We start from the raw sequence: 17,500 nt of genomic DNA, 5'->3' as shown, positions 1-17,500 counted from the left end.
GTCTCCTCTGGTCGGTCGGGGTGCCTGTTTTTGGGGGAGGGGAACTGGGGGGAATGATTTCATTCGAAGTCTCTTGAGGAAGTCTATAGCAGCTGGATAGAACTTAAAAGTCACTTAGCCTACTGGGCATGTCACTTCTTGTTGTGCATGTACCCATCCAGGCCTGGGATCATATTGCTGTGTCTCCCTGAAAAGCAAAGGAAGGGTTTCATTCTAAAAACCTACAGGGTCACTCTAGGATTATTATTTTTTTATACTTAAATGTTATGCGCATTTGTGGGAAGAAAAATCTCTGAATGTGTGAAAAGTTAAATGACTATTAAAACTCACTACATTTTAAATGGAATTGGGGGCTCTTTGTATTGAACAATTTGTCCTAAATTGGCCGATATATTTTCCTCCGCAAATCACATTGACTTGAAAACTAGATGGTTTTTCCTAATGAATAATCTTGTCGCACCATCATATCCTGGTGGTCAAGCTATTTGTAGCTGAAAGGAGCTACTGGGAACACTTGATCTGGGAAGGCTCTCTCAGGGTGTCAGTCGCCCGGCTCTGGTCCCAAAGCAGGTCAGTTCATTTTCAAACTGATAATTTTCTAGAAATGAACCTGTGTGTGTGTGTGTGTGTGTGTGTGTGTGTGTGTGTGTGTGTGTGCGTGTGCGTGTGCGTGTGCGTGTGCGTGTGTGCGTGTGTGTGCGTGTGCGTGTGCATGCATGTGTGCGTGCATGCGTGTGTGCATGCATGTGTGTATATATATATATATATATATATATATATATATATTCTGAAAGTATCTTCTCAGGTAGATAGAAAGATAATGACAATGAGAGATCATGTCCACATGTCCTCTGCACCTTTATGATTTTGCAGTTTTGGACAATAGAATACTAGGCTATTACTATGGCATGGTAGCAGTGTCGGCTCCCAGCAAGAAGGTCCCGGGTTTGAACCCCGGTCTGTTCCAGGTCCTTCCTGTCTGGAGTTTGCATGTTCTCTAGGAAAATGTCCATGTAAGATTTACATGTACGTGGGATAATGTCCATAGGAGGACCCCCAGTCGTTGCAGAGCCAGTTTTGCTCGGCGGGGCAAGCGAGGGAGTGACAAAGTCCTGATTTGTGGGGGCTTTTGGATCTCATTGAAGCGCCGGATGGCAGTTGGGTAGAGGTTCTTCCTGTCAGTCTCCTGCCCTGGGGGAGGACCCTGAAGAGTTTATGTCCTGCTGGATGGGTGGGGTCGACCATCATTTTACTGACAGGAGTATTTACCCAAACATACATGTCTGTGATGGTGGGAGGAAACCGGAGCACCCGGAGGAAACCCACATGAACATGGGGAGAAGAACATGCCAACTCCACACAGAAACGACCTGGGACAGACCGGGTTTCGAACCCGGGTCCTTCTTGCTGTGAGGCAACAGTGCTAACCACTGATCCATCGTGCCATCCAAAGGCTGCAGCTTTTCAGTGCAGTGAATGTTCCCCAAGGGGACAATACTTCAAGTTAACTGACTTTCTACTTTATCATATAGAGTGTTTTGTTTGTCCCGCCCTCTCCCAAACACAAGGGGGAGATTGTTAATTGAAGGGCTTTTCACTCTGTCGTGCTTCACAGACTCAGCCATGGATCACGTGCTGAGCGTGGCCGACTCCTACCTCCTCACCCCCTACGTGTACCCAGCCTGCTGGCCTGAGGACGGGGCTCTGCGGCAGCTCCTCAGCCTGCTGCTGGTGACCAACCTGGGAGCACAACTGGTCTACCTAGGCTTCGCTGCTCTGAGCTTCTACTGCGTCTTCGACCAGAAGCTCATGAAACACCCACAGTTCATTAAGGTAGGCTGTTTAAATGGCCATGGATCAGGCCTGCTTTTTGCGTAGTTTGTGGAGACCAGTAAAAAGGTCAGTAGACGTCAGTGGAAGCTTGATTTAATTTGCTTCAGCAAGACTGCTGATGTGGAATGACTATCTTGATCCTATTTATTTGGAAAGAGAAGCTCTGGTTTTCTAGCAGTACTTCTATCCTGAGGCAGTGTTGTAGTACTGAAGCCCTGGACTCACTTTCAGGACTCGTGACTGGACTTGGACTTGAACACTGATGACTCAGACTTTGGAGTCGAGCATTCATGCATTCGGACTCGGAAGTCGGACTTGTTCATTGCTCAGCAGAATTCTGATTTTATTCTCAGAATGTCTGAACTCCAATAAAAATGTACATTGTGTCCATGTTTCTCTTCCATAGTCATTAAAGTAAGAACATTTGTGAAATCACGATAGGTAACTCCAAGATTACTTGTGGATCAAGATCCTATACTAGACTGCTACTGTATCAGAGGCCATTTTACACCTGGCACTATAACATGCGTTTTCTGTGATCAGTTTGCAATTGGATAGTGCTTGACCACATTAACCTGATTACATTTACACCTGGTATTAAAATGTGTCTCCGGTGTCCACATTGAGATCTGATTGTGATCGCATCAGGCAAGTTCCAAAGCGTCGAGCAGCAGAAAACCAGTGGTGACTGCTGTTGTATGTGGATTAAGAGGACGCATTGCATTTACACTTGTGTTCAATGTGGTCACAAATGCGTCATTGACCACCTCCGGAGGTGGTTTGGCTGATCGGATCGCAATCCGTCCTCAATGTGTCTTGGCGGGCGTTTACACCTATACTTTCAAGTGGTCAAGCACGATCTGATTGCAATCTGATCACAGAAAACGCATGTTAGAGCCAGGTGTAAATGGCGTCAGAGGGTCTTAACAGCAACACAGACTCTGCATGTAGTAACGACTCCAGAGCAGCTTTACAAGTCCTATCTTTGTGTCTCCAATGTAACGACAGAACCAGGTACGAAGAGAGATCAGCCTAGGAACAGTCTCACTCTTCTGGATGAGTTTCCCCACAGTGGCCTTATTCTTCGCTGAGATCAGGGGATACAGCAAACTGTACGACGACGTCAGCCAATCTGCCTCGGGTGAGAGAGAACAGTGGCAACCGCCCGAAACCCGGGCTACGCTCATTCACTTTGAATCCAGCCTATAGAATCAAGTTCTCAAATCACATGTTGCAACAGGTTGTACCATGATGAGACCCACGCTAGCCGTTTGTGTTGTAGGCTGGCCCGGGGTGCTGCTGAGCATTGCTGGTTTCCTGCTCTTTACTGACACGTGCATCTACTGGATACACCGCTCCTTGCATCATAAGAGCGTTTACAAGGTGACCTTTTAAGTGCATTTCATGGCTGACTCAAAAGCCGAAACATGTTTTGCCGAGGACAGTAGTGTGGTCCACTCTGGCTCAGCTTGAGTCTGACGGACTCATTGCAGTTAGTGGTCAGTGGTCAGTTATGGTGTCAGCAGGCCTGCATGACAAATTCATATTTCATTGCTGTGGGTTTTTCCACTACACCTATTTTATTAGAGGTCACTTTGAATGTTTGAATTTCAGAACTCAGCAGAACTATTTCCCACCTGGATCCCATTACCTACCAATTGATTTACGCTTGCTTACCTGAGTGCTGGTTCGTTCATGTTTCTTCCCCTCAGCACTTACATAAGCAGCACCATATATTCAAGATCCCGACGCCATTCGCCAGCCATGCATTCCACCCAGTCGACGGCTTCCTGCAGAGTCTGCCCTACCACGTCTACCCTTTCCTCTTCCCACTCCACAAGGTGGTGGCCTTTTACTTAACACCTTTACTTAACACTTAACACCTTTACTTAACACTTTGACATTACAACCATCATGTTTGAGGAGTAACAATCTGGCAAATGATGACTACAATGGGTTTCAGTTTCAGTATAACTGTGTTGTGGGGTGAAAACCTCCTCATTCCATTTTCATGTTTTTACTTCTTATGAGAACATATAAGGGAGTTCCTCTGTGGGTTGAGGAACTTTCATGAATTTCATGGTCTTGCAAAACAGTTCCAAAGACCGCAAATTCTAAAATGTCAGAATGGCTACTCCAGTCCAGTCGTCATGATTTTAATGTTTCCACATTTTTCACTTGAATCGAATGATTACGAATGAAGTTCCTCTGTGGGTTCAGTTTCAAGACACTCGGGTTTGCAAAATACTTTGTAAAACCATTGTGCAACTTCAAGAATCATCAACCTGAAAATGAGGCTGTTCCACTAAAGTCCCATAAAACAATGTTGTTTTTTCAGATGCCCAAAACAATGATTTAAAAAAAGTATGAGCGTGCTATCAACATGATATAAACTGTCTAATGATATTCTCCAGGTGGTCTACCTCACCCTCTTCATCTTCGTCAACATCTGGACCATTTCCATCCATGACGGGGACTACCGCCTCCCCGGTCCTCTGATCGAGGTGATCAACGGCGCTGCGCACCACGTGGACCACCACCTCTTCTTTTACTACAACTACGGTCAATACTTCACCCTCTGGGACCGTCTGGGGGGTTCGTACCGACACCCCTCGGCCCTGCTGGGGAAGGGGCCACACGACCACATCCGCAAACTCACAGCAGAGGCTGCAGGGACGGACAAATGATGGAATTTTGGTTTCTGGTTGAAACTTCAGAGGAAAATGTTTCTGGGGAAGTGCTCGCCCTGCCTCATGACATGAGGGATAGGATTCTGGGGAAGTGAGGACGTGAGGGACAGTTGCATCAGACATTTGGTTACGTGGGTGTTTTAAAATATTTTGTTGTCTTTATGTCCATGTCAGTGTTTTCAGTAGAACTACATAAGTATTGCTGAAAGATGTCTGTGACGTACTATCACATTATTGGCCATGTTACACACAAGGTGATGAATTTGTCTACAGTACAGCACATACCAATCCTTGATGTGCATAAGCTAAACATGTTTTTTCATAAGTATGGTGTGAACAGTGCATTGGTAAAAGTGTTTGTTGGTTGTACCACTTCTGTCTGTTTTTTCCTTCATTTTTCTTTTTTTTTCCTTTTTCTGGGTCACTCTCAAATGTATTTGTCTACCTCCCAAAAGTGATGTTCCAGGCTACTGTGCACGCTTATCTAACAGTCTACCCACTTGTAGGCCTCTGACCCACCTATCCAACATGCAACATGTATTTAATAGACAGTCTTCGGCTTTTTAGGTTGATACTGTAGCGTTGAAAACCACTTTGTTCCATTTTAACCTTTGTGTGTTGAGCAGTTTTGGGCAAGTTACTTTCAAAATGTAATATACTACATATTACTAGTTACTTTCATTTGAAAGTAATAAGTTACTTTATAATAGTACTGTCTGTGTAGAGTAACTTGTTACTTATTACACTACTTTTGCATTACTTTCACCAAAATAACAGCAGTAGCAGAATTAATCACCACGACGGAACCATGCCGAAAAATAATTTCAAACGGGCCAACAGTCCAAAATTCTAAATGTTATCCTTTTCCTTTGTTATTGTCATCTATAGTGGTTATTTGCATAAAAACAATTTGATTAGGAAATTATTGTATCTTTATTTAAATATATACTAATTGTGTAACTTGTCCAAGTAACTGGTATATTACTGAAATCCTATTGGTAATAAGTTATATTACTGAGTTACTGCTAAAAGTAATATACCGTATTACATGTAATATGTTACTTTTGTAATGAGTTACCTCCAACACTGGTGTTGAGGTCCTAGCCAAGACTTTCCAAAGTACTGCTGCTCCAAATGCAGTACTTGTTGACAGAGGTAACATATCAGATACTATTCCTTCACTACTTAAGATGAAAGGCATTATTCTAATCAAGATTACAATACACTTTCTTTGTGGGAGAACATTTAAATTTTTGAAGGACTTTACTCTGATTATACTGCCAGTCCCATTAAAATCCAGGGTTCTATCCATCCATTCCAAATAATGTAAATCCCCACCAAAAGTTGATTTATGATCCTAATTTTATAGTGTGCATTTTGTTTAGCAGAAAGTAGTCCAATATGAGGCACTGTTGCTGCTATCCTGCACTTCAATAGCTAGTAGGCTAGGGGAAACTAATGATGGAGAGCAGACTGAGCAGGTTAGAGACACAGTCGGCTGCTTAAGAGGATTGTTGCTGGACCGTTGAGCAAGCAGGTCAAAAATACTGTCCTTAACTGACGGACTCCCCATGTTGGCATGCCACAGCAGCTGTTTTAGGGCACAGGACACTGAGCCTGAAAATACGACTCCTCAATAGCTTTTGATAAGGAAGAAAAATCTTCTGGAACCTACACGAAAAGAAGCTCCAGCACTGTTTATGGAGAGAGAATTGCTCAAATATCCCCCCACAGGCTGCATTCACAGGTCAGCTAAACTAGGCTTGCCTGGTCTTGTCTGAACAAGTAAAACCTGGTATTAGTAACTTCACATATCTCATCTTCCTAAGTAACCACCTTTTCTCCCCAACCTGATAGTTTACAAATTGACCATAATTTAACATCTAGGAATGTGAAAACCTTATTTTGCTTTTTGAAGGCATTGTTGTTGGAACAAACACTCAATAAATGCAACATTCAAGCTTGTATTTATTGCTTATAAAATGCTTTTGCTCCAACTCATGGCAACATTTCTTCCGTGCTCGGAAACGGAACAGAGTGCACTTGCGTCATCAACTTCTATGCCTGCAGTGTATCCTTGCTCTGTGTGTTGTCTATGAGGTTCGGAATGGTTGGCTTTCACACTCGCAAGTGTTCCGTGCCCGGGCACGCCAAAGCGGTCCCCAGACCACCTTTTCAAGTGGATCCTGTCACGGTTCCCTGTTGCGCGCCCGGGCGCAGAACGGAACGTTCACACTCGTCAAATGTTCCGAAACTGGGGTCAATTTGGGGACAAGTGTGCTCGGGAACGGTACCGGGGCGCCACTGTGAAAGCACCCTAAGTGTTCGAGAAAACAAAATCTAGACTGGAAGCTTGAAGACCTGACCTTAGCATAGCCTCCCCTGGACTGGGATTGGTGCTGTCAGTGCTAGTTGTCTAACCACCCATAGAACATAGAACATACAGCAGCCAGTACCAGGACATTTGGATAGGACTTCTTCCTGTCAAGAGACATCAGAAACCAACAGTCCAGTTAGGTTAAAACTTGTTTAAATGGGGAAGGGGGGGGGGTGTTCACAGGTGCCACTTCACTGTGGTTGAGGTAAAGTCAGGCTTTTAGGTTCCAGTGTTTGGGGTGTTTTCGTGCAGGCTCTGCAGGGCCAGGTCTGTCCACTTCATCTCTTGCTCTTTCACAGACTCGGTTGATCCTCCATTGTCCTGCTCAGCTTCGGGCAGCTCGCTCTGAGAAGAGGACAGGGAGGACAAGACCACATGAGACAGAGCTGGGGTCACTCACATCATCCACCTCAATTCGTCCTGTTTAAGAACAGGGATGGGATGAGGACCAAAAAGGAAACATTTGAGAGATCAAAAATGAAGCTCCATTAAAAATAAACATGAATGCTGTCAATTATCAGGACGCAAGTGAGATCTCGTGAGGACAAAATGTGGTGTTAAGTGAGAGCTGAATTAGGCTTTGTGAACCACCCATCGACAGTAGATAATGACCCTGAACCACCTCGTAGTTTCTTGCACTCCCACCGACTGTGCACTTTGTCAGCTCTGTCTGGCTAACGCTAACTAAATGGCATCCAACATTTACCAGAGGAATGGTGACATCTTCGTAAGGCAGACGGTCTTCCCTCCAGGCGTCATCAGTGAGATCCAGCACTCTCCCATCCCGCTGAAATTCACTGTCCATCCTGTTTTCACGGAAATAACAAGCTAACGCTGTTCCTGTAGCGAAGTAATGTTGTTAGCCTCAAGCTAACTAGCTGTTAGATCAGTCCTACTGTCCTAGGCAGAGGCTATACTACTAGGCTATTGCAGAGGGTAACGCAGTCAACGCACGTCGTGTGCTATCTGTTGTTGTATAATATTTAGCTTACAGAGTGATACGAAAACAGCAGAAACTACAAAAATAGAGTCTGTTTCTGCACAGAAACATTCAAGTGAGAAAGTGCAGATGCAAGAGTCGCGGTAATTGTGCGTAGGCAACTGGCCTGGCGCATTCAATGATGAAAACAAGTTCAAATGCTGCCTTCAAGTACTGCGGGATGGCGGACTTGCCGCTCCGACTCCAATCCCTCCATTTGGCATTTCATCCACCCTAGTGCAAGCTGAACATTAAGTGATTCACATGGAGCCAAAATTCTAAATTGCTGAGTGATTCACATGGTGGCAACATTTTAAATTGCTTTCGGGATCTTTAGCAAATAGGAATCCCATTGGACTTCATATGGTTACTATGGCAACCAGACACCACTTCCTGGAAACAAAACACTTGCGACCTCTTCAGTCGAGCAAACACAGCAGAATGATCACAGGCAGCTAGGATGTATCCAAGTGATTGATAATTTATTCCGGCGATTTCTGGACAATATTCATTCAGATAGCCTACTTCAGTCAACGGAAAGGTGAGTCTAGTTGAAATGAGGTCTATTTATAGGCAGTGGGATATAGGCTAAACGTAAAAGGGTCGTCTCTGAGATGTTGATGTGTTCCAAAAATCACCAACAGATCAAAATTACTGATTTTTATGTAGGTACGTGGAAAGTAGCATCAATAGCTGAGTGCACCTGATAGGACCAGGTTATTGTTCTTTTTTCTTTTGTTTACTTTAGGCTACTTGTCAGTTATTACAACTCTAGATGATTATCTCTTATAGTGCGCATTGTTTATTAAACTTTTGGAATATACAGATTTTATAAAATGTAAAATGTATTTGTCATGTAGGCTAGTCATTCATTCAAAATATGTTCATCATGGGTTATTTTTTTCCTGACCGAATAGGAGGAAATTATCCCTCCATATGACATCAAATAAATGTTTGTAAATTAAACATAGGCTATGCCTACATAGAAAGATGGGTAAACAAAGCAGGATGGACCCTTTGCTTCAGTCAATCAGTCTGTAGGCAAGTTTTAAAACATATTTCTGTCTTTTTGTAATATTGGACCCAAGTTGAGGTTTCTGAATTAAGATATCTCTCCATAGGTACTGCAATGATGTCAGCCTCTCAAGAGCAGCAGGGACCAAATGAAGCGAAAACATGTGTCAACCCTGGAAACCCAGTGTTCTCCTGCTTGATGATGCCAGCAGCTACAGATGAACGCAGAGTGTTATGGGCGAAACCCCAGAGTCTCCTGTACAGGACCACCTCCAACGACTACGGTCTTCTGTCTCCCACGGCTGAAAGTTCACCATGTGCTTTCCACCCTCTGTCACAAAGATTCACTAGAGACCTGGGCAAGTGTGGCATGTACCGCGACAACTCCTTGAACACATGTCTGGACAGAAACAGGGTGTATGACTGCCCCAATTTACAGCACACCATCGAATGAATTAGTTTGGAAGTGAGAAACATTTGAACGTCTTTGGTTCTGTGATAATTTACTTTAATCCTCATGCAATTGGACTTGTAATAAAAACAACTGGAAAGAAGATCATATAATGCCTAACTTACAGTGTTTTCCCTCTGGACAATCTTGAATAATCTTCTTCTCTGTGTATCTGCATAATCAGAGGTTCATTTTGATGATTAACTGTCAGCAAGTTCATAAAGCCTCAAGTCTCAAAGACCTGTGACAATATCATCACTCAGCTTTGCTGACAGTTTTATAGGTTAATGGGACAGCCAGCTCCATCAACAGAGTATAGCCTGTGTAACTGTCAATCATTTGAAAATAAAACTGTAAAATTCAGACGCCTTTATCACCTCCCGTCTGGATTACTGCAACGGAGTCCTGTTCAGGCTACCCGCCAAAGCCCTGGACATGCTCCAATATGTGCAGAACTCAGCTGCCAGGGTTCTTACCCGCACCAAGCCCTGGCAGCACATCACCCCCACCCTCATCCATCTCCACTGGCTCCCAAGTCCCACATCACCTACAAAATCCTGCTCCTCACCTACAAATCCCTCCATGCACTTGCCCCCCAGTACCTGTCTGACCTCCTCCACCACCCATACACCCCGTCCCTGAATCTGAGGTCTTCAGACACTGGTCAACTCTCCATACCCCACACCCCACCACCTGCGAACCTGATCTGCAAGGCCCCATCCAACACCCTGTTCAACAAAGCCTTTGGCCTCTAGTCTACTCTGTTCTCTCTGTTCAGCGTTATTTGTTTGTCATTGTGTGTCTCCCTATTGTAAAGCATCCTTGGGTTCCTGGAAAGGCACTATACAAATCCCAGTTATTGTTATTATTATTATTAATAATAATAATCATCATTATTATTATTATTTAGTATAATAATATAGTTTTGGTTTTAATGTTAAATGCATCAAATACAGGTTTTTGCTTTGACAAACTATGGTGTGTTGTGGTTCGTCATATGACGTGACTGTCATATGGTGTGACCTTCTGAATAGTGGAAATAAAGAGGCTTTGTTGGTGATAAAAAAATTCAATGGAACACATGGAAAATAGTATCAGCAAGAGTCACAAGTATTGTTGGTATATTTATAAGAAGGTTTGTCAGAATTGTAAATTGTAAGAAAAATGTAATGAATTTGCACAAGGAAATGCTAGATCTCAAGATAATAAAGTAAGTTAGAAAAAGAAAAGTATAGCCTACCCCATTTTCATTTTATATGCAATAACTTCCAGGTCACACCATATGACAATATTAGGGACTAATCCCCAAAAATTGGTGAATACATTCATTTTCCAATCCAAAATACCACATATATTTTAGGAAATCTAAGTCAGTACTACACAACTCTATAATTTTCATGGGTAATATTTGATGGGTGGGGAACAAAACATTTTCAGAGGCATAAGTCAAGTCGTCAACCATCCAAATCCAAGTCAGATCTGGCAGTCGATCTTGATGAACAAATGAACAATGCTTGTTCTATCAGACCAGTTATTATTATTAGTATTCGAGGAAAAGTTATTCATGGCAGGCAGGCAACAGAAATCATCCTCCCTCATCAGCCTCGCCTCCGCATCGACATACAGCTGATGGCTGAGTGATGACGTCACAACGCTACGGAACTAGCAAACAGCTAGCGACGATATAGCGCACGTTCTATCAAGTGATAATGTTGTGCTAGTCTAGAATATATATCAGCAGATGAGCAGTTATGAGCTATACGGGAGTCATGTAAATTCGCCATATATCGCGTTGTCAACCCGCGTTCCGTGGTTTGAGTACAACGCACAGACGATCGCTACTCACGTTAGCTAGCTAACTTGTCTATCTGGCTACACAGCACAGATACAGAATCAGGGAAGTCTTCTGCTCACTGGGGTATCGTTGCTACACACACACGTAGCTGTCTGTTTTGTTAGCTACATTCTGCTGGCTTGGCTCTGCATTTGACACCCCCGTTTTTCAGGCGGTGGCAACGTAAGTATGGTTTTCAAATGGACGTTGGTTCACATTTGCTTAATAACAAGATTAGAACTGGAATTCTCCGGCTTGGTCGTTTGAAATGGCTAACTTGGACATAGAAAAGCTTGGTGGGTGGCTAGCTTGCTAATAGCTAACTTATTATCGTTAACGTTAATCTGTCAACAGTCAAATACGATAGGCCATCTCATGTTTTTTTATTTTAATTTTTTGGTAAATGATTCGCGTTTGTTAATTACTGACAAGCCGCTATTAGAAATTAGATGTAGCGTTAATGTATTATCTTCCAAGAGAGATGATTTCAAACTAACGACGATGGCTAATATTGAGAGTTTCCTTAATGTTATTCCAAGTTATTTGATCAGTTGTTGTTAGCTAACGTTACGTTCCACCAAATGTCACTGTTATCTAACAGGATCTGTAGATTAAGCTAAGCTTTAGCTCTACTGCTGTGAGGACATGATCAGATGACTGTATGTACATGTAACATAGGAATAGGAATCAGATTGGACTTTGCTTTTGAGAGTTTCACTTTCTCTGTTGCGTTTGTTTTATTTCCTCAGGTGTACATACCAAGGGAGAAAGCTGGACCCTGTACCAGTAGCACAGGCCTTTTCATTACACAATCCAGGTCCATCTAACCATATAGTATTACTCACTACTACCAATCCCACATCTCTGCTTGGCACCAGTATGATGAGCTACGCTGACCCCACCCGACCCGTTGGGACAAGACCCCCCAAAACCAAGCGCTCCAAATGATATGATAGTAGCCGCCTGGATCACTTTCTGTGCCTGCAGGAGCCTTGCACGGGTTCTGCTCTTCCTTTCCTCAAAACCCCCTCCTCCGTTCTGGGAGACCCTTGCCAGTGTGGTCTCCGGCGCTGTAACCATGGGTAACAGCTGCGTGTGCCGGGAGGACAGTGACTTGGAGGACCACCACCACCGCGGCTCTTCAAGGGCGACCCGAGGCCAAGCCAGGCGGGTGGATCATGGTACCGGCGTCACGGTCGATGCCGGAGAGGCTCGGAGCAGTCGGCCCAGGGACCCGGTGAGGCCGCCGCGCCGAGGCCGCGGGCCCCACGAGCCCAGACGGAAGAAGCAGAACGTGGACGGCCTGGTGCTGGACACACTCGCTGTCATCAGGACGCTCGTAGACAAGTGAGTGTTTTCTATGATTCTATTTAAATGTCTCTATACAACATACAATCTTAACAACAAAACAAGACAAAAACCGGAAAAAAACCAAGATAAAACAATAATACACCATAAACACACATATCATAACAGGCCGACAAAATGATGCTTTTAATTATGCCCAAATGCTCGAACATCATGCAAGCCTGTTCAAGGCGTAGACAAGTGAGTGTAACAAGTGGAATGATATAAATAACATGTTGGGATGGGAGGAAGAGGGGGGTGTGATGGGTCGGTTGGTTCAGTTCTCAGAAGCGACATTATGCTCTTAATAATACCAGTGTTTGAACAGAAAAAGCCCTTGTTGCATTTTCATTCACAAAAAATATATTTTAAGTGCTACAATTGGCAGTGGGCAGACCCAGGACAACAAATACAAGAATCAAGGTTGACTGTTTTTTTCCCCCCTCGCAACAGTAGCTTCCTACGATTTCTGGCTCATTTGAAACAGGCAAAAACCTAGAGGTTGATGTCGGATGTCCAAGGGAAGCATAATAACATTAGGTTCTATTGTGGTCATCATCAATCACATGACATTCACAGTGAGTTTGACAGGGTTGTTTGTGGGCAGTGACGGGTACAAAGTAAAAGGCATGCCCCGGAGATGACTAAGCACTGGCTGACTTTTCGGAGGCACAGAGGGGACAGTAAGGGGCAAATCACCGAGGCGTACCACTCAAACATTCCGCTCATGTTATTGTTGAGTTGTTAAGCTTTGGAAAACTGCCTGGATCCCAAACAATGAGTGCCGCTAGAATGTGAACCAAGGTTGGGAATTTTTTTTTCTTCTTTTTCTGTGCGAGACAAAGATTGAGCTGTTCAGTGTGTGTGCTTTAAGCTTTTGTTCATGTGAGGGTAGAGGAAAGCTCGTGAAAGTGTGTTTTTGAGCAACATAAATGCATCAAGAAAACAACCATAAAACAAATACACAACTCACTGTGCCTGCGAGATACGGTCAAAACAACAAAGGCAAAACAACAACCTTGTAGCATTTGCGATATCCCATATACTCAAATCGCATTTTAAGTTGTATTTTGAGTAGTAGGACAGCCCTACATGAAACATGCCTATAGACCAAGTCACCATGTAAACAAATTTACTTCCGGGTACCACTTGGGGAAGGCGGCAGGTTTAAATGTGCGTGTTGTCAAATAAATGCTGTCAAACCCTCTCGCTGTTTTCGGCCGACTACTTTCAATTTACCGTAAATGGTTAAACGGTTGGTAAACATGCTTGTCCGACGTATCTAGCCTTTCTTCTGTGTTTGTTTTATGTAGTGTTAGCTAGCTAATAACGTTTGTTTGTCTGTCAAACTCACTGTTTTTTTGCAGACTTGTTAACATTACAGACAGAGCTACTGACGCCACGTTAATTTAATTTAGCTTCAAGTCTACTCTGGTCTGGTCCAACAGGTAAATTAGATAGTCTGGTCTCCACTAACGTTAGTGAAAGTGTTGTTATGAATGATATTAAACAACAACACAACACGGACGAACCATTTTTGTCTTCTTTGTCTGTTTTTGTCTTCAACACGTCAGTTTGTGCCGTCCACCGCCATTATAATGTGTGGACCTCAGGGGTACCCGGAAGTAAATGTAAACATCCCCGCTGATTTGGTCTATAGTTGCCTGCCTACACATAGGATCTGTGCGTAGTCTGAATCTGATTCCTAATTGCGACGGACTTGAAATTCCAAGCATCAGCAAGGAAATTCAAACCCTGATCGTAGTGCTTGATTGCTTTGATCTGTTTGGAAATGTGAGTATGCAGCAGGTTCATTGAGATGATGCCTGACAAAGGGAAAACACAGTTCAGGGATGGGCTCGCGTGACGACAATGGCGGCAGCATCATCAGCAACAGCAGCTGGAGCAAATCCATCAAAATTATGTGCTTGTCTTTACCCTGTCTATGGAATTACATTACTGACCGGTCACCGGCGCGCCACGCCTACAAACACAAATGCATGCACTGCATACAGTGGAATCATTTATTTATATATACAGATGATTTATGGTTGTAGTCACATGGGCATTTACAGTGGGGATGTACAGTACTTGCTGGTTGAATGCTCTTACCGACGAGCAGCGCCTCCAACTTGGAACTAAAGAGCTCTAAAGAGTGCAACGTGTGCGCGTGCATTTGGCACACATACCTCTGTAGGCGAGCACGCACGGTCGCGCACACACACACACACACACACACACACACACACACGCACACACACACACACACACACACAATACTCATAAAGACACTTATCAGATTCTATGCAAACTTTCTGCCTTGTTTTTCAGTGACCAAGAGCCCCCTTACTCCATGATCACTTTGCACGAGATGGCAGAGACAGGTATGACATGAAATGAACACACACACGCACACACACACACACACACACAGACACACACACACACACACACACACACGCACACACACACACACACACACACACACACACACACACGCATGCACACACACACACAGACAGACACACACACACACACACACACACACACACACAGACACACACACACACACACACACACACACACACGCACACACACACACACACACACGCACGCACACACAGCACAGGTACACACAATACTCAATGTGCACTGGCAAAAGATAAGACAAATCAACTTTGTCATACTTCCTCTGTACAGTAGCAGTTTTCTAAATTGTTATTTCTTGAGGTCATGTAGGCCCATTTACATGCAAAACTACACTGCATTTATGTGTGTTGTTTTTCTTTTGTCTTCTCGATGTAATTTCATCACATTTTACAGCAGTTGTGTGCATCTCAGGAACAGGGGGTCAGTGGGTTTCCCCTCAGAGCTGCCCCGCCAACAGCGCTTGGACTGCCGAAAAGCCTGCGCGAAAGCTCCGCACGCTCCCCAAACAAAGATGGCATTGAGCAGCTTACTGGAGCAGCTTGATGCGTGTCCCCCTGGCAAACAAAACATTTTCTCAATCGGGTTTACAGGACACTAAGCATCAGTGCCATGTGAGAGCAGAGTGTCTCGTGTTTTCAATGTTAGCAGTGTTCCCACACTCCTGGAAAACCCTGGGAAAGTCATGGGCTTTTAAACATGTATTTTCCACTAGCGATGCACGATATATCTGCAATCATGTAGGAAAAAAATCACTCGATGAGTGAGAATAGCGGCACTCCAAAAAGTAAAATGCAAGACTTTTTTGCTCAGGTTTCCATATTTATTTCCGGCTAGACTGACGCGTTTCGGCCATGGGCCTTCATCAGAGCATCATATCTGCAAGCATATCGGTATCGGCTGAAAGAGTCGTTAAGAGTCATTTTTTAATATCGGTCGGTATCCGTCCAGTCAGCAAGATAACGGCAATGTTAACATTGGTTATCGGTATCGGCCAACATTTTTATATTGAGAGGAAACAATGTGGTAAATCTATGATTGATGTGCTTTTCCAAATGTTTTTTGAAATAAAGAAAGACATTCAGGGTCCCCACGGGTCCTTGAAAGTGCTTGAATTTAGGGTAAAATAGTGGTTATCGGCCATAACAGCGGTGCCTCCCTATTTTCCAGGCCTGGAGAAGTTATGAAGTAATAAGAGAAAGTTTAGATTTTTTTTCTTCTCTTGATTACCGTACTAAAATAGTAAAATGTCACAAAAAGCTGCAGGTGCCTAGAGAGAAGGAAGAGCTGAGATGTTGTGTGTTGGTGTTTGGATAAAGACATGACTTCTTGTGCATCATAATGATGTGATGCTCACTCACAGCCTGCGTGTGTCGTGTGCTAGCGTTTGAATTCCCGTAGATGCGTTTGTGTGTCAAGCACACGGTGTCTGGTGCCCACACGGCGTCTGGTGCCCACACGGTGTCTGGTGCCCACACGGTGTCTGGTGCCCACACGGTGTCTGGTGCCCACACGGCGTCTGGTGCCCACATGGCGTGGTGTTGTGTGGCTCAACTACAGCCAAATTGGCTATTGGCTGAGCAGATATTGGACCCTGAAGGCAGCCAAGCAGCAAGTCACTGGAAGTCAGTCAGCCAGCCCAGCCACTTTCTGTGTGTTGCGCCATGTGCTACGATGTTAGCTTCTTCATAAGTCAGTGTGCTGTGGCTTTGATGTGGGCGAGTGATAGTGTTTCCACAGAGGGACTTTCTTACCTGACACACAGGAAGGACTGGGTGTGGAGCTTCTTTTTCTTAATTCAAATGTTTTGCTCTTGTACAAGTCGCAGTGCAACTAATAAACTGTTGAGGAGAACTCTACCAAAAACAACAACAGAAAAAGCGAATTTATTTTGCACGTGATGTCACACATAACCAAAAACTAACAGTTTTGCAGACATTCATCGAGTTTGACAGTTACTGAGAGTTGATTTGTGTTAAGTTGTGGACATCACAGGTCCACAACTTAACTTAGCTTAGATGATAAAATGCTGTTTCAATGCATTCCTGTACCAGGCCCATTCCTGTACCAGGCCCAGTTTCAACATATCTCCTTGTCACTAGCGGCAGAATCTTGTGCATAATCCATGAGTTTGGGTTGTGATTTGAAGTGTTTTTGACATTGTGTTGTGACAGATGTGGTGTCATGGGCGCCTGTTTGCCTAACGGTCTATATAATGTATAGGGGTGTCAAACATGCGGCCCGGGGGCCAGATCCGGCCCGCCGAAAGGGTCCAATCGGGCCCAAAGGATGACTTTGCAAAGTGTGAAAATTGTACTGAGAAGTCCTTCAATCCAATGTGATGCACTTGTGAAGGCTAAGAGGTAGCAGGTGTCAGGAGCAAGTTAAAGTCGCCTATTCATGTGATCTGTATTAATCACTAAATAGTCAGCTATTTTCATGACCTTTGCTTGACTATAGAGAATTGCACAGTTGCCCACAGTTGTAATCAGAGGTGTAGTGATAAATACAGAGGTGGGTAAACTAACCAAGGTGAGTAGTTTACCCA

General features: G+C 44.0%; 3 protein-coding genes across 4 annotated transcripts in view; 2 read left to right on the top strand and 1 right to left on the bottom strand.

Annotated features, from left to right (window-relative positions):
* Positions 1-1,623: 1,623 nt before the first annotated feature.
* Positions 1,624-4,520, top strand: LOC310792905 (lathosterol oxidase-like; the record flags this gene model as incomplete). The annotated part of the gene is made up of 5 exons (XM_083654674.1): positions 1,624-1,833; positions 2,842-2,974; positions 3,116-3,216; positions 3,546-3,674; positions 4,248-4,520. 5 exons carry the CDS (start codon positions 1,624-1,626, stop codon positions 4,518-4,520), a joined length of 846 nt encoding a protein of 281 aa, XP_083510800.1.
* A 1,980-nt stretch (positions 4,521-6,500) lies between these two features.
* On the bottom strand, positions 6,501-7,924 carry anapc13 (anaphase promoting complex subunit 13). The gene is made up of 2 exons (XM_083654564.1): positions 7,607-7,924; positions 6,501-7,245 (listed from the first exon to the last, which is right to left on the bottom strand). Exons 1-2 carry the CDS (start codon positions 7,703-7,705, stop codon positions 7,120-7,122), a joined length of 225 nt encoding a protein of 74 aa, XP_083510690.1. The 5' UTR covers positions 7,706-7,924; the 3' UTR covers positions 6,501-7,119.
* A 4,064-nt stretch (positions 7,925-11,988) lies between these two features.
* The window catches only part of rspry1 (ring finger and SPRY domain containing 1), an 18,626-nt gene continuing 13,114 nt past the window's right edge, over positions 11,989-17,500 (top strand). For both annotated transcript variants that reach the window (XR_014553499.1, XM_083654424.1), the window contains exons 1-2: positions 11,989-12,525; positions 14,857-14,909. Coding sequence is in view for 1 of the 2 variants with exons in the window: in XM_083654424.1 (XP_083510550.1) it covers positions 12,128-12,525; positions 14,857-14,909 (451 nt within the window). In the remaining variant the exon portion in view is untranslated. The remainder of the gene's footprint in view (positions 12,526-14,856; positions 14,910-17,500) is intronic.

This window comes from Poromitra crassiceps (assembly GCF_964638095.1).
Source record: "Poromitra crassiceps genome assembly, chromosome: 18".
NCBI lineage: Eukaryota > Metazoa > Chordata > Actinopteri > Beryciformes > Melamphaidae > Poromitra > Poromitra crassiceps.
This window is presented reverse-complemented; position numbering and strand designations above follow the sequence as displayed.

Excerpts from the sequence above, each read along its gene's own strand:
- anapc13 (XM_083654564.1), bottom strand. The coding sequence starts at position 7,705 with ATGGACAGTGAATTTCAGCGGGATGGGAGAGTGCTGGATCTCACTGAT. Across the intron at positions 7,246-7,606 it reads AAGATGTCACCATTCCTCTG|AGCGAGCTGCCCGAAGCTGA; the intron begins GTAAATGTTGGA and ends TCCTCTTCTCAG.